General features: G+C 45.7%; 1 protein-coding gene and 1 long non-coding RNA gene across 3 annotated transcripts in view; one reads left to right on the top strand and one right to left on the bottom strand.

Annotated features, from left to right (window-relative positions):
• The window catches only part of LOC105496255 (ER degradation enhancing alpha-mannosidase like protein 2), a 39,661-nt gene that overhangs the window by 20,822 nt on the left and 3,080 nt on the right, over positions 1 to 15,759 (bottom strand). For both annotated transcript variants that reach the window (XM_071079468.1, XM_071079469.1), the window contains 4 exons: positions 13,225 to 13,330; positions 8,402 to 8,527; positions 5,300 to 5,511; positions 2,170 to 2,311 (listed from right to left, as the gene is read on the bottom strand). In XM_071079468.1, coding sequence (XP_070935569.1) covers positions 2,170 to 2,311; positions 5,300 to 5,511; positions 8,402 to 8,527; positions 13,225 to 13,330 — 586 coding nt within the window. The remainder of the gene's footprint in view (positions 1 to 2,169; positions 2,312 to 5,299; positions 5,512 to 8,401; positions 8,528 to 13,224; positions 13,331 to 15,759) is intronic.
• Positions 3,301 to 13,318, top strand: LOC112429252 (uncharacterized). The gene is made up of 3 exons (XR_003021431.2): positions 3,301 to 3,887; positions 13,005 to 13,131; positions 13,204 to 13,318. It is a non-coding gene; the product is annotated as an uncharacterized lncRNA (long non-coding RNA).

Below are 15,759 nucleotides of genomic sequence, written 5' to 3'. Positions count from 1 at the left end.
TACAGTAAACCAAGATCATGCCACTGCACTCCAGCCTGGGCAACAGAGCGAGACTCCATCTCAAAAAAAAAAAAAAAAAGAATTTATTATTGGAGAAAGAAAAAAAAAATTAAATAAATTTAGTGTAGCCTAAGTGTACAGTATTTATAAAGTTTACAACAGTGTAATGTCCTAGACCTTGACGTTCACTCACCACTCACCGACTCAACCAGAGCAACTTCCTGTCCTATAAACTTCATTCATGGTTAAGTGCCCTATACAGATGTACCATTTTTTATCTTTTATACTGTATTTGTACTGCACTTTTTCTATGTTTAGATACATAAATACTTACCATTCTATTACAATTGTCTATAGTATTCAGGAGAGTAACATGCTGTACAGGTTTGTAGACTACGAGTAATAGGCTACACCATATAGACTAGGTGTGTAGTTGGCTATACCATCTAGGTTTGCTTAAGTACACCCTATGATGTTTGCAAAATGATGAAATCACCTAACGATGCAATTCTCAGAATATATCCCTGTCATTAAGCAACGCGTGACTACTGTTTTCCTATACATACACATCTATGAGAAAGCTTACTTCATTAAATTTTTAAAAATTTTTACTTTTGAGACAGAGTCTTAGTCTGTCACCCAGGCTGAAGTGCAGTGGTATGATCATGGCTCACTGCACCGTCAACCTCCCAGGGTCAAGCAATCCTTCACTTCAGTCTCCCAAGTAGCTGGGACTACAGGCACGCACCACCATGTCCAGCTAATTTTTAAAAATTTTTTGTAGAGACAAGGTCTCACCACGTTGCCCAGGCTGATCTTGATCTTCTGGGGTCAAGCAATTCTCTTGCCTCAGCCTCCCAAAGCGCTGGGATTAAAGACATGAGCCACTGTGCCCAGCCGAAAAAGTTTAATTTATAAATTAGGCATGAGAAGAGATTAACAATAACTAATAAAACAGAACAATGATAACAATATATTGTATAGATGTTATGTGAATTTGTCTCTTTGGTAAGAGACAGAAAAAAAAGAAATTATGTAAATTTGGTGTCTCAAAATATCTTTTTTTTTTTTTTTTTAAGAGAGGGGGTCTTGTTATATTGCCCAGGCTGGTCTCAAACTCCTGGCCTCAAGCAATCCTCACTTCCAAAGCACTGGGATTACAGGCATGAGCCACTGCACTCAGCCTCAAAATACCTTATCTGACTGTACTCACCTATTTTCAGACTGTAGTTGACCGTGGATAACTGAAACCATGGACATCAAAGCTGTGGATAACAGGGGACTACTGTAGCTATAATAGTAATGGTAATTAGGTGCTCAACAATTCCTTAATATTGCTAGTGTCTAAGGGCCTGGAGGGTAAGATGTATTTATTCAACAGGCATTAATCTATTACCTACCACATGTAAAGCACTGTAAGAAACAAGATGAATAAGGCACGGATTCTGCATTCAATTAGTAGAGCTGTAACTGTTGATAAGAGCTAACTGCAAAACAGATGCTAAAGGTCCTAAATTTTGAAGAAGGATCAAGCTACTTCCTGGGCAAGGTGACATTTAAGTTAGGCTTTGAAGGGTGAAAAGAATTTGGACACAGGAAGACAGGAAAAAAGACATTCTAGGCAAAGAAGACGCCATGTACAATGGCCAGGAGATAAGAAATACAGGGCTATATACACAGAATGCAGCATGCTTCAGTTGGCTTTTGCAAGAAGGCATGAAGTGGTGTAGTGGGCATGAAGTGGGCAGTGTAAGTCCATAGTGACTCTGAATTCAGAACTGATTCTGCAGGCACTCAGGCTGGGCATGGTGGCTCACACCTGTAATCCCAGCAGTTTGGGAGGCCAAGGCAGGCAGATCACCTGAGGTCTGGAGTTTAAGACCAGCCTGGCCAACACAGTGAAATACCATTTCTATAAAAATTCAAAAATTAGCTGGGTGTGATGGTGTGCGCCTGTAGTCCCAGCTACTCAGGAGGCTGAGGCACAAGAATCACTTGAACCTGGGAGGCAGAGGTTGCAGTGAGCCTAGATTGTGCCACTGCACTCCAGCCTGGGAGACACAGCAAGACTCTGTCTCAAAAAAAAAAAAAAAAAAAAAATGTTTTTAAACAAATCACACATCAACAAGAAAAATGAGGGGAAAAGCTCCCTTACTCTGCCCTTTTTACCTAGGAACATGGCCATGAGCTTCTTATCCTGAAGCAGGATGGCTCCTTTCACCAAGTACTCAAAGTAGGAGTCCACGCCAGCCCCGATGCCTGCGTCCTGGGCCACCCACTTGCCAGTGAGCACATCAATGTGGTTGCCGACCTGAGAGAGAGAAAGACACATGGTCCCAAGGGGAAGGCTGATGGCCAAAGAAGGATCTACTCACCCCCAACCCTGACTACCCAGGAAGATGCAAGGTAGGCGCCCCAGTGCTTCTTGGGAGACACACAGACCGTGAGAGGGAAGGGCAAGGCTGGATCATGGCCAGCCTTCCTGTACATCCGCATAGTAGAGATGCATCTCATGCACATTTATGAAGACTTAATTACACACATTGAGCAAAAAATGAAAAAGAAAAATGATTTGGAGTGTTTATATCCTGCCTAGAGTGAGTGTGAGATGGGAGATGAGAATTTGCTGTTCCCACAATCTGTCCGATTTCTCAGCACTCAGCATGTGATTCCAGTATCTGAAGACACAGGCATGCTTTACATATTTCCATAAATTAACTCAAGAAGAACATTCACCAGGAAGCTGACAGAGTGGTTCTAAGGAGAGAAACCGATAGCTGGAGACAGGGGCAAAAGGGGACTTCACCAATGTCACTGAGTACCTTTTTTTATATCCTTTGACTTTTTTTTTTTTTTTTAATTGTTCAGTCTCTGTAGAGACTGTTAAAAATTGCCAATGCTGGCTGGCCAGGCGCGGTGGCTCACGCCTATAATCCCAGCACTTTGGGAGGCTGAGGTGGGCGAATCACTTGAGGTCAGAAGTCCGAGACCAACTTGGCCAACATGGTAAAACCCCGTCTCTACTAAAAACACAAAAATTAGCCAGGCATGGTGGTGTGCGCCTGTAATCCCAGCTACTCAGCAGGCAGAGGCACAAGAATCACTTGAATCCAGGAGGGGGAGGTTGCAGTGAGCTGAGATCGTGCCACTGCACTCCAGCCTGGGCGACAGGGGGAGACTCTGTCTCAAAAAAATAAACAAAGATATGCATTTTTCTGTTTCATTTTATTTATTTTATTTTTTGTATTTTTAGGAGAGACAGGGTTTCTCTATGTTGGTCAGGCTGGTCTCAAACTCCCGACCACAGGTGATCCGCCTGCCTCAGCCTCCCAAGGTGTTGGGATTACAGGCGTGAGCCACCACGCCCGGTCACAGATATGTATTTTTCATACAGCTTAGACCCTCATGGAAGCTGGTAACTTCATTTGGTACTCAAAGAAATAGCTAACTGTTCTGTGTTAGTTTGGGTTCCCCCAGAGGCACAACCTCATTCTGATCGAAAGTAGTTGATTTGGAAGGCGAGTCCCTGTAAACACCAGTAGAGGAGGAGTAAAGTGAGGCAGGACAAGGGATGCGGCATTTAAGGGGTATGCCATCAGGCAAGTTTCCACCATGGGAACTGGAGTTCAATCCTGCTGGGGAGCTCAGGAATTCAGTGCAGAGCTCGAGCTTCGGAGTGATCCCACCAAAGGGGCAGGGAACTGGAATGTTTATCCACCAACTCCCATCGGTATCAGTTACTGGCTTGAGAGCTACTCACAGGTAGCATTAAATCCTAGTACCCTCAGCCAAAGGCAAGCAGAGTGGCTCCAGGCACCAGAGGAGACCCCTAGGCAAAGAGGCGCAGGTGATGGCAGTTGGAAGACGGGCCAGTGTGCATGGAAATGGTAAGAGTTGAGAGGATATGGGCACAGCACCAACACAGTCTACTACGGTCCCATTGCTGGAGCAAAACCTGCCTGAGATGGACTAAGGGATTCACTACAGGTCTCCAGGGGGGCACCTTTTTTTTTTTTTTTTGAGACGGAGTTTTGCTCTTGTTGCCCAGGCTGGAAGGCAATGGCGTGATCTCGGCTCATCGCAACCTCTGCCTCCTGGGTTCAAGCAATTCTCCTGCCTCCACTTCCCAAGTAGCTGGGATTATAGGCATGCACCACCACACCCGGCTAATTTTCTATTTTTTTAGTAGCGATTGGGTTTCTCCATGTTGGTCAGGCTGCTCTCGAACTCCTGACCTCAAGTGATCCGCCTGCCTTGACCTCCCCAAGTGCTGGGATTACAGGCATAAGCCACCGTGCCCAGCCTTAAGGGGGCACCTTCTTAAGGGATTTTCAAGGAGTCCTCACACAAGCTTTACTTTTCAAGCTGAATTAGCACCAGACTCTGCATAAAATGTGCCTAGACCTGAATGCAGCCTTCCTATGTCAGAATGACTCAGCAAAGTTGGTATTAACATATTAACATTACTGACGAAGTAACTGAGGACAAGAGAGGTTGAGTGACTTGCTCAGAGTCACACAGTTTCGATGTAGCAAGGCCAGGGCTTGAATCCAGTTCTGACTAAATCCAGTGGTATGTCCTGGATGGCTTTGGCTCAATTACTGTTAATCTTACTGGATTATTCCCTTTAGAAGCTGAAACTGACCTTAGAGATCATCTGGTCCAAAGTGTGTTCAATTTCCATGGGTTAATAGTACCGGAAGATAAAGGGAAGCTCTGGTGTTAAATAAGTTTGGGAAATGTTAAGTTAAGCAAAGTTGAACAGATTTCTTTACTAGAGGACTTTTATTCTGCTCAAGAGCATTCTGACTCTCCAAAAAAGGGGGGGGATATTATGTGTAATATTCCCCTAACTTAACTGGCCAGGACTCATTTTGTCACGCAACAGTCATTCAGTATCTCCCAGAACTGGTGTCCTAAAAAACACAGCAAATACAGACAGACACTAAAAATGAAGGCCGGACGAGCTGATGAGCTGAAGTCACCACGTGAGTCAGGTGCATGAAATATACAACCCTCTTCCTAGAAATCAGAGAATCTCAAGTGGTCAAAGCTTAATGCAGCCCCTGCTGCCCGCCAGAAAAATGTGCTTTCCCACTCTCCTCCCCACTCCAAGCCAAACTTGAATTGGAGGGTTGGTCTGTTTTTGGTGTCCTGAGCCCAAATCCTGGACCACTCCTAAGGTCACCCTAAATTTTCCTTGGCTTGATTGCAACTTATTGCTCAGAGCCCTGGACCTCATAAGCTGGGGCCAAGGTGGCAACTTTGACTCAAACAGGAAGGGCAGCAGCGAACCTACCAGCCCGATATCTGACCGGCTCTCCCAGAGGCGCATCAAAGCCACTCTGGCCACATCTTCAAACACCGGGTCACCAGTGAGGCTGCTCAGGGTGGCAAATTCAACAATGAAGGTCCCAATCCCTGCCGTACAGGTGACAGGGGTCTCTCCTGGGTTCACGCCATGAAGTAAGTTCACCGTTCCATATGGCATGCCAGTGGGGGTCTGAAAGGCTGAACAATTGAAAAATTATGACCCTGGACAGGAGCAGGGGGATAGGGATAGTTCTGATACATGCCCAAAGCCTGGGACCTTAGCCAGCACTTTCCTCTTTCTCCTGGGTGTCCTGCTAGAGTCTGAGCCAGAGAAGGATAAATGTCGTAACTGGAGGGCCCTGAGCAGCCACCCAGGCCAGATGCTGTCAAACACTGCTCTGCACAACCCTTGGGTTCCTGCTCGTGATGAGGGTGCTCCACACACACTCACTTTAGCTATTTTTATTTATTTTACACTATGCCTTCAAAGTCCAGGCAGGTAACTTATTGTAATGCAGGCAGGGGTTAAGCCACAGAAAGTGGTGGGGCTTGTGGCACAATGAAAAGAGTAAGCCCCATTCAAAGCCATTCATAGACTTTTGGCTCACGCCTATAATCCCAGCACTTTGGGAGGCCAAGGCAGGCAGATCACTTGAGGCCAGGAGTTCCAGACCAGCCTGGCCAACATGGTGAAACCCTGTCTCTACTAAAAATACAAAAATTAGACAAGTGTGGTGGTGCACGTCTGTAATTCCGGCTATTTGGGAGGCTGAGGCACAAGAATTGTTTGAACCCAGGAGGCGGGGGCTGCAGTGAGCTGAGATTGTACCACTGCACTCCAGCCTGGGTGACAAGACGAGACCCTGTCTCAAAATAATAATAATAATAAATAAAGCCATTCATAGACTTTAAATAAAGATCTCTGCTTTAAATAAAGAGTATAGGGGCTAAATAATTTTTAAAAGGAAGCAAAATAGGATATAAACCACTAAACCACTGATATAGCATGACCCTGGATTTATAGGTAGGGAAAACCATGCCTGTGAAGAAGTGATTCAGCCAAAGGCCACACAGAAGAGTGTCAAACAGAGCTGGGATGGGAACACCTGCCCTATGCCCACCCCTAGCCCCAGTCCAGTTCTCTGCCCGCCCCACCCAAGTGTCTTCTGATTCAAGACGAGAACTAGACAACCAGCCAGAGGCAGAGATTTCCTCTCCGGGCCTAAAGGTCAAACAACTCCAGAGCAGCCTGTGCGTCACCAATCTGTGAACAAAGGTGTCGACACTTCCAAGAACCACAGGGTCTAGCAACTCTGTCTGCCACAGACAAGAAACTTGCTATCTGGCAGACACCAGCGGGACAGCAAGTCACAACCAGGAAGGGCTCTAAGGAATATTTCAGAAAAGTCAGGCCGTATTAAAAAGAAGGGGAGTGACAAAATCCTGTTTCTTGACCTTTTTTAATAAAATGACCAATGGCCAAAAATAATTAAATAATAAAGGAGGAGCAGCTAGACAGAGTTTCCAGAGTTTCCTCCAGGAATGCATCACACAGGACACAATGTCTGCAAGGAAGACGCTTAAGCCATTAGCCATGAGCCATGAGCCATGAGTGAGACCTGAACCCAGCTCACCCACTATCCTCAGCTCTCCCCCAAAGGATAGGCAAGTGCGATGTGAGAGGGATAAAGAGGCCGGGTGTGGTGGCTCATACCTGTAATCCCAACACTTTGGGAGGCCGAGGCAGGTGGATCACTTGATCCCAGGAGTTCAAGACCAGCCTGGGCAACATGGTGAAACCCCATCTCTACAGAAAAAATTTAGCCACGTGCGGTGGCGTGTGCCTGTAATCCCAGCGACCCAGGAGGCTGAGGTGGGAGAATCAACTGAGCCCAGAAGTTCGAGAGGCTGCAGTGAGCCATGATCACGCCACTGCACTCCAGCCTGGGTGACAGTGAGACCCTGTCTCAAAAAAAAAAAAAAAGAAAGAAAGAAAAGGGATAAATAAGTGAGATGGCCAAGAGGCTGGTGGAAAGCACAGTGTGACGTGTCTGGGTGTGAACAGTCCTCAGAGCTTCCACCACACCCTGAAGGGAACACAGTGTACAGTTGATGCTACTGAGCCTGGTGTTACTGCCTCACTAGACAAAAACACGGAGGCTTGGCCTGCAGCCCTGGACACAGCTTAGCCACAAAACAAATCCCTCTCGTTTTAAAAGTGTTGGAGGTTCTCTAAGCAGTTTCTCTTTCCTGACCTCATTTTAGCCTCCCCAAAACCCAACGTGGTAGGGAGGTGGAAATTATGATTCTCATTCGATAGATGGAAAAATTAAACTGTGGAGAGAGACCAGACACAGTGGCTCATGCCTGTAATCCCAGCACTTTGTGAGGCCGAGGTAGGCAGATCACTTGAGGTCAGGAGTTTGAGACCAGCCTGACCAACATGGTGAAACTTCATCTCTACTAAAAATACAAAACTTAGCTGGTCGTGGTGGTGGGCGCCTATAATCCCAGCTACTTGAGAGGCTGAGGCAAAAGAATTGCTTGAACCCGGGAGGCAGTGGTTACAGTGACCTGAGATTGCGCCACTGCACTCCAGCCTGGGTGACAGAGCAAGACTCCATCAAGAACAAACCAACAACAAACTGTGAAGAGAAAGAGTGGCTTGGTCAAAATGTTGACTGGCAGAGCTGAGTCTAGAATCCAGGGCTGCCAATGCTCACACCAACACCCTTCCCTGGGCCCCTGTTACTCCAGCAGTGTGTGAAATAACCATAGTACCTGGGAGGGGACAAATGGGTTCATTCAAAATAAGGGCAATGGCCTTCCACCCACCAGGCTGGTCACCTTCCACCATCCCCTGCAAACAATAATGAGGTCAACTCATCCACCTGGGTCAGGGCCCCAGCAGGCCCTTAAAATGCCCAGGACACTCCTGATTTCCACGGTGGGTGCCTGGGGGGTAGAAATACCAAATACACCTGCTGAGAAATACCAGGAATTAATTCAGCACTGCCACTCCCATCTTCAGCAAGGGAAGCAGGACCTAATGGACTTCATCTCTGCCCCATCTCTGTGTGGGTCTTACCTGGGAGGAGTTTTCGGGCCGCCTCCTCAGCCATTCTCAGGAGAGGCCCGGAACAGGGCCATCCAGCCTCTACTTCCACCCCAGCCTTCTTGGAGAGCAGATGAGCAGACAGGAGTCCTCCTACCACTACAGATGGCACAGAAAGCAAATGGCACAGTCCAAAGGGAAAGACCAAGGGACCAAGGATCTTTCCCCTGTGCGAGTTAAACCTAAACACTCTATTGGGGGTGCATGTTCTCAGGACCTCCTGAGGCTATTTCATGGGTAAAAACAAACAAACAAACAAACAAACAAAAAACCTCCCTCTATTGGGGTGGCTCACTGGGAAGAAGCTAGAGCCACCTAGTGAAAAAAGAGTCCCTTAATCCCACATATTTATACAGTGTTAAGTTTATGGGTTTTTTTCTCTTGGTGCATCACAGGAACAGTGTCTATTTTTCTGTAAGTCCCTATTGTGTACCAAGCACTAACTATTACTGCCCCCTGTTCATATGAAGATACTGAGGTTCCATGAGATAAAGTGACTTGCCCCAGGTCACCCATCTAGTAGGTGGTAGGGCTCAGTGTCTTTGATTCCAAAGCCCATGCTCATTCCATTTGTCACTCTGTCTGTCTCCCAGTCATCTGTCACACCTGGAGGGAGGGGGTAATGGTGGTTATTACCTTTATTTTACTAATTTATCTATTTCAACTTATTATGCAGTATTTAGAACTTTTTTTTTTTTTTCTTTGAGACAGAGTCTCATTCTGTCCCCCAGGCAGGAGTGCAGTGGCACAATTTCGGCTCACTGCAAGCTCCGCCTCCCAGGTTCACACCATTCTCCTGCCTCAGCCTCCTGAGTAGCTAGGACTACAGGCGCCCGCCACCGTCCAGCTAATTTTTTTGTATTTTTTTTTTGTAGAGACAGTGTTTCACTGCACTAGCCAGGATGGTCTCGATCTCCTGACCTCATGATCCGCCCGCCTCGGCCTCCCAAAGTGCTGGGAATTACAGGCCTCAGCCACCGTGCCTGGCCTATTTAGAACTTTTAAAAAGACACAAAGGTTCTGTACTTGGAAACATAGCTAAATAGATATCCTGAGTGGCTCTCTCACTGAAAATAACTGGTGACCCTAAGCTTCAAAATTCCCCTCCTCCCTGCAGAGGGGGAATAGGAGACCAAGGCCAGGCCTGCACCAGGTGGAAGTCTGATAAAAGGTCCCTATGTAAGCCAGGCGCGGTGGCTCACGTCTGTAACACCAGCACTTTGGGAGGGCGAGGTGGACAGACCACGAGGTCAGGAGATGGAGACCATCCTGGCCAACATGGTGAAACCCCGTCTCTACTAAAAATACAAAATATTAGCCAGGCATGGTGGCGCACGCCTGTAGTCCCAGCTACTCAGGAGGCTGAGGCAGGAGAATCCCCTTGAACCCAGGAGGCGGAGGTTGCAGTGAGCCAAGATGGCACCACTGCACTCCAGCCTGGGCAACAGAGTGAGACTCCATCTCAAAAAAAAAAAAAGTCCAGGTGCAGTGGCTCACGCCTGTAATCCCAGCACTTTAGGAGTCCGAGGCAGGCGGATTGCGTGAGCTCAGGAGTTTACGACCAGCCTGATAAACACAGTGAAACCCTGTCTCTATTAAAAATACAAAAAATTAGCTGGGCGTGGCGGTGTGTGCCTGTAGTCCCAGCTACTCGGGAGGCTGAGGCAGGAGAATTTCTTGAACCCAGGAGGCGGAAGTTGCAGTGAGCTGAGATCACGCCACTGCACTCCAGCATGGGTGACAGAGCCAGACTCCGTCTCAAAAAAAAAATAAAATAAAATAAAGAAAAGAAATCTACATGTATGTACATTATGGTAAAGCTGCAGAGGCCGGGCGCAGTGGCTCACGCTTGTAATCCCAGCACTTTGGGAGGCCGAGGCAGGTGGATCACCTGAGGTCGGGAGTTCAAGACCAGCCTGACCAACATGGAGAAACCCCGTCTCTACTAAAAATACAAAATTAGCCAGGCATGGTGGCACACACCTGTAATCCCAGCTACTCGGGAGGCTGAGGCAGGAGAATCGCTTGAACCCGGGAGGCGGAAGTTGCGGTGAGCCGAGATCGCGCCATTGCACTCCAGCCTGGGCAAAAAGAGCGAAACTCTGTCTCAAAAAAAAAAACAACAAAAAACAAAAACAAATTAAAAAAAAAAAAACACTGCAGAACACCAAAGGGAAAAAAGATCTCGAATGCAGCCAGAATCCATGTAATAAGTATTAATGCTGAGTGATGGGCACATCTGGTTCATTATACTATTTTCTCTACTTTTATGTTTGAAGTTTTCCATAATAAAAAGTTTTTAAAAGGAGACACCAAAGTGAAAACCAAAACAAGATTCTCTACAAAGAAATAATAAATTGACAGGTTACTTCTTAACAATAATGAAACCAGAAGATATTGGAAAATTTTTTCAATACAATAAGAGAAAGTAATCATCAACCTAGAACCATACACCCAGCAAAAATATCACCCAAAGGCCAACCAAAGACAGTGGAATAAAGACATTTTCATATAAACAAAAGCTGGGAATGTTTGCGAAGCACACACCTGCATTAAAGGAAATTCTAAAGGAAATACTTTGGAGAAAAGGTCTGACACACGAAAAGAAAAGATAGTCAAAAAAGTGGTAAAAAGGCCAGGCACAGTGGCTCACGCCTGTAATTCCAGCACTTTGGGAAGCCAAGGCAGGTGGATCACTCAAGGTCAGGAGTTTGAGACCAGCCTGGCCAATGTGGTGAAACACCATCTGTACTAAAAATACAAAAATTAGCCTGGCATGGTGGTGCACACCTGTAATCCCAGCTACTCGGGAGTCTGAGGCAGGAGAATCATTTAAACCCAGGAGGTGGAGGTTGCAGTGAGCCAAGATCGTGCCATTGCACTCCAGCCTGGGTGACAGAGTGAGACTCTATTTCAAACCAAAAACAACAACGAAAAAGTGGTAAATATATGCGTAAATGCAAAACTTCAACAGTATAGAACAAAAATTATAATGTATGGAGGGTTTAAAACAAATAACTAAAATATATAACTATAGCATATAGGTCAGGATGTTCTCTAAGCCAGGTTTTGCATTATTCAGGAGTAGAACAAAGATTTTCACTAAATTTAGACTTTGATAAGTTATGTTTATTAAATTTACTTGGTAAACTATGTAAAAAGCTAGATATTGTGCATAATTTCCATATTGGTAAGAGGAAAATGGAATGAGGGAAAAACAATCTAAAGAAGGCATGAAAAAGGGCAGAATAAAGGAACATAAAGAAGATGGCACAGGGCCGGGTGCAGTGGCTCACACCTATAATCCCAGCACTTTGGGAGGCTGAGGCGGGCGGATCACCTGAGGTCAGGAGTTCGAGACTAGCCTGGCCAACATGGTGAAACCCCATCTGTACTAAAAATACAAAAATTAGCAGGGCATGGTGGCGAGCACCTGCAATCCCAGCTACATGGGAGGCTGAGACAGGATAATCGCTTGAACCCGGGAGGCAGAGGTTGCAGTAAGCCGAGATCGCACCACTACGCTCCCGCCTGGGCAACAGAGCGAGACTCCATCTCAAAAAAAAAAACAGAAGATGGCACAGAGAGCACAATACTGTAGAAATGAGTGCAAATATATCAGTAATTACAGTAAATGTAAATGGATTAAATGTTTCAGTTAAAGATTGTCAGAATGGATAAAATATAATACACTATTTGCAAAAGATGTATCTAATCATAAAACTACAGAAAGATGGAAAGGATAGAAAAAGATACATGGGAAAATGTCAACCAAAAGAAAGCTGGTATCAATTATATTCATATCAAAAATGAAGGTATAAGAACGACTTTCATTCACGGATGACAAACTGGGCTCAGAAGCTGGGAGACACAGCCAACAAGCACAGCCTCCAACTCACGCCGGATTCCTAAACCAGGATTTTAGACCATGTTGTCCCTCTGCTCTCTTCTCTTTTTAAAAATTTTTATGGATCATATGTCTGGAATATAAGTTTCATTGCAGAAAACATACAAAATAATGGGGAAAAGTAGAACTCTGCCATCCAGAGGTGACAGCTGTTAAGTGGTCTAGAGGTCAATGCAAATAAGGGTTGTGGTAGCTTCACAAGAATCACTGGAAGTCTGCTAAAAAAACTGATCCTAGGACCCAACCCAGAGATTCCAATTCATTAGGTTTAGGGTGGAGCTTCAACATCTGGATTTTTTAAAAGGTCCTAAGTGGTTCCTACGGGCAGCCAAGTTTGGAAGATTAATGCCCTAGATTTGCACTGTCCAATACAATAATCACTAACCACATGTGACTATTTAAATTTAATATCATTAAAATTAAATGAAATTAAAAATTCAGTTCCATAGTTGTAGTAGATACATTCCAAATGCTCAAGAGCTCATGTGGTTAGTGGCTACCACACTGGCCAAAACACAGAAAATAAAACATTTCCATCATTGCAGAAAATTGGATTGGACAGACAGTAAGTTCCAAGAAGGCAAGGATCATATCTCTCTTGTTCATAGCTGTGTGCCTAGTATCAAATATATATTAAAGAGGTGAGTAATCTGGTGTATTTCTTTCCAGGCTTTTAGTCTCCTGGTCACTTTCATATCTGAAACTGATGAGGAAATCCTGAGACTTCCCCACCTCATCCTCCAGGAGAGAAGGAGAGCTCTGTCGGTCAGAGGTTTTGGCCAAGGGTCCTGGCATGGTCAGTCCTTAAAATCCTATTTACCACTTTTTGGTTTACAGAGGCAACTTCACACTCTCTTTTCTTTTAAAGGTCCTAGAGAGCAGCCCTCACCTCGAATGTTGGTTTCAAACACAGAGGCGTTCACATCAATATCAAAGTCCACGTTGTCCTGGAGCACTTCAACCACTCTTTGGAATTCTGAGACATTCCCCAAAATCTGGAAATAAAAAGGAGACCTGACATTGAGGCTGTTGCATGTATGGAGGCAGATTCAGAGTCTGGGATCCTATGTTGATGTGGCCCTCACAAATTCCACTTAAGACCTCCAGTTTCTTTCCTAGGATTGGTGACAGCAGAAGAAAGCACTGAGAGCTAGAGATCATCCAGAGACTTCATATCAAGAGACTGGTTAAGTAAATTCCTAGGTCCCAATTAAGAGTGACGATGTAGTCATTTAAACGGACACAATAGGCCGGGCGCGGTGGCTCAAGCCTGTAATCCAGCACTTTGAGAGGCCGAGACGGGCGGATCATGAGGTCAGGAGATCGAGACCATCCTGGCTAACACTGTGAAACCCCGTCTCTACTAAGAAATACAAAAAACTAGCCGGGCGAGGTGGCGGGCGCCTGTAGTCCCAGCTACTCGGGAGGCTGAGGCAGGAGAATGGCGTAAACCCGGGAGGTGGAGCTTGCAGTGAGCTGAGATCTGGCCACTGCACTCCAGCCTGGGCGACAGAGCGAGACTCCGCCTCAAAAACAACCAACCAAACAAACAAACAAACAAAAACGGACACAATATAAAGAATGCAAACTACACGGAAGTCTTAGGTTTTTTGTTTTGTTTTTTTGAGACAGAGTCTCACTCTGTCGCCCAGGGTGGAGTGCAGTGGCGAGATCTCAGCTTACTTCAAGCTCCGCCTCCCGGATTCTCCTGCCTCAGCCTCCTGAGTAGCTGGGATTATGCGCCACCATGCCCAGCTAATTTTTGTATTTTTAGTAGAGACAGGGTTTCACCATATTGGCCAGGCTGGTCTCGAACTCCTAACCTCGTGATCCACCCGCCTCGGCCTCCCAAAGTGCTGGGATTACAGGAGTGAGCCACCGCACCCAGCCAAAAGTCTTAGTTTGACATTTTGCAGTAGGTATCAGTTGTTTTTAACCCTGTCTTGTCATGTTCAACCTTGTGGAAAACAGAACAGGTTGGCTGACCCAAAACTAAATTCATTCCTACCCTCTTTACCTCATGGCCTCCCACCAGAGGTTGGAAATCCAGAAGCTTTCTGAGCCTCCTTTGCTGCTGCAGTTGATTGTTTACCCAGTCAATTCTGACCCTTGAGAATTCTACTGGGGGCACTTCTGGGAAGGCTTCTGTTTTCTTAATACCAAGGGACAAACACAGCTAACATGGCTTTTAGTCTCTCTCTTTCTGCCTTGAACTCAGACTTGATTTCTGAAGCGATGGCAGCTATGTGAGACCATGAGGTACTAAGCATGAGAATAAAAGCCAAACCACTAACGATACTAGAATGCAAAGCTACAAAGAGCCTAGTCTCTGATAACACGGTTGAGTAGCTGACCCAACGCTAGAAATTACCTCTAGACTTTCTTTTGCTTGAGAAAATAAACCATTTTTATTTCAACCATTAGCCAAATGCAATCTCAATCTCTCTTCTTTTGACAATAAATAACATCTCAGTTTACCCTCTAGGAATCACTCTTCCCCAGTAGTCACTCCTGTGATTTGGGAGAGGCTGATCCCATCCCTCTGGCTATGGAATGGGTACTTGACCTGGACCAGTCCAAGACTTTTTTTTGTTTTGTTTTGAGACAGGGTCTTGCTCTGTTGCACAAGTTGGAGTGCAGTGGTGTGATCATAGCTCATCACAGCCTTGAACTCCGGGGCTCAAGTAATGCTGGCCTCCCAAACTGCTGGGATTACAGGCATGAACCACCATGCCTGGCCCTTTTTACCTTTCTAAGCATCAGGTTTCTTTTATATCTTTTGTTTGTTTGTTTGTCTGAGACAGGGTTTTATTTTATTTATTACCCAGACCAGAGTGCAGTGGTGCAATCTTGGCTCACTGCAACCTCTGCCTCCCTGACTCAAACAATCCTCCCACCTCACCCTCCTCCCAAACAGATGGAGCCACAGACATGTGCCATCATGCCTAATTTTTTATATTTTTGGTAGAGACGGGGTTTCACCATATTGCCCAGGCTGGTCTTGAACTCCTGTGCTTAAGTGATCCTCCCGCCTTGGCCTCCCAAAGTGCTGGGATTACAGGCGTGAGCCACTGCACCCAGTCGTAAGCATCAGGTTTCTTAGCCATAAGAAGGAGTAAATGTACTTACCTCAAGAAGTTGTTGGAAGAATTAATACATGTCTGTACTAAGCGCTACACAAACATACTAATTAGTCACTGATATTATTTTTTTATTTTTAATTTTTTGAGACAGAGTTTCACTCGTCACCCAGGCTGGAGTGCAATGGTGCAATCTCAGCTCACTGCAACCTCTCCCTCCCGGGTTCAAGCAATTCTCCTGCCTCAGCCTCCCCAGTAGCTGGGATAACAGACATGTGCCACTACGCCAGGCTAATTTTTTGTATTTTAATAGAGACAGGGTTTCACCATATTGGCTGGGCTGC

This window comes from Macaca nemestrina, chromosome 15 (genome assembly GCF_043159975.1).
Source record: "Macaca nemestrina isolate mMacNem1 chromosome 15, mMacNem.hap1, whole genome shotgun sequence".
Classification (NCBI taxonomy): Eukaryota; Metazoa; Chordata; class Mammalia; order Primates; family Cercopithecidae; genus Macaca; species Macaca nemestrina.
The sequence above is the reverse complement of the archived record's forward strand: the minus strand, read 5'-3'. Positions and strand labels throughout refer to the sequence as shown.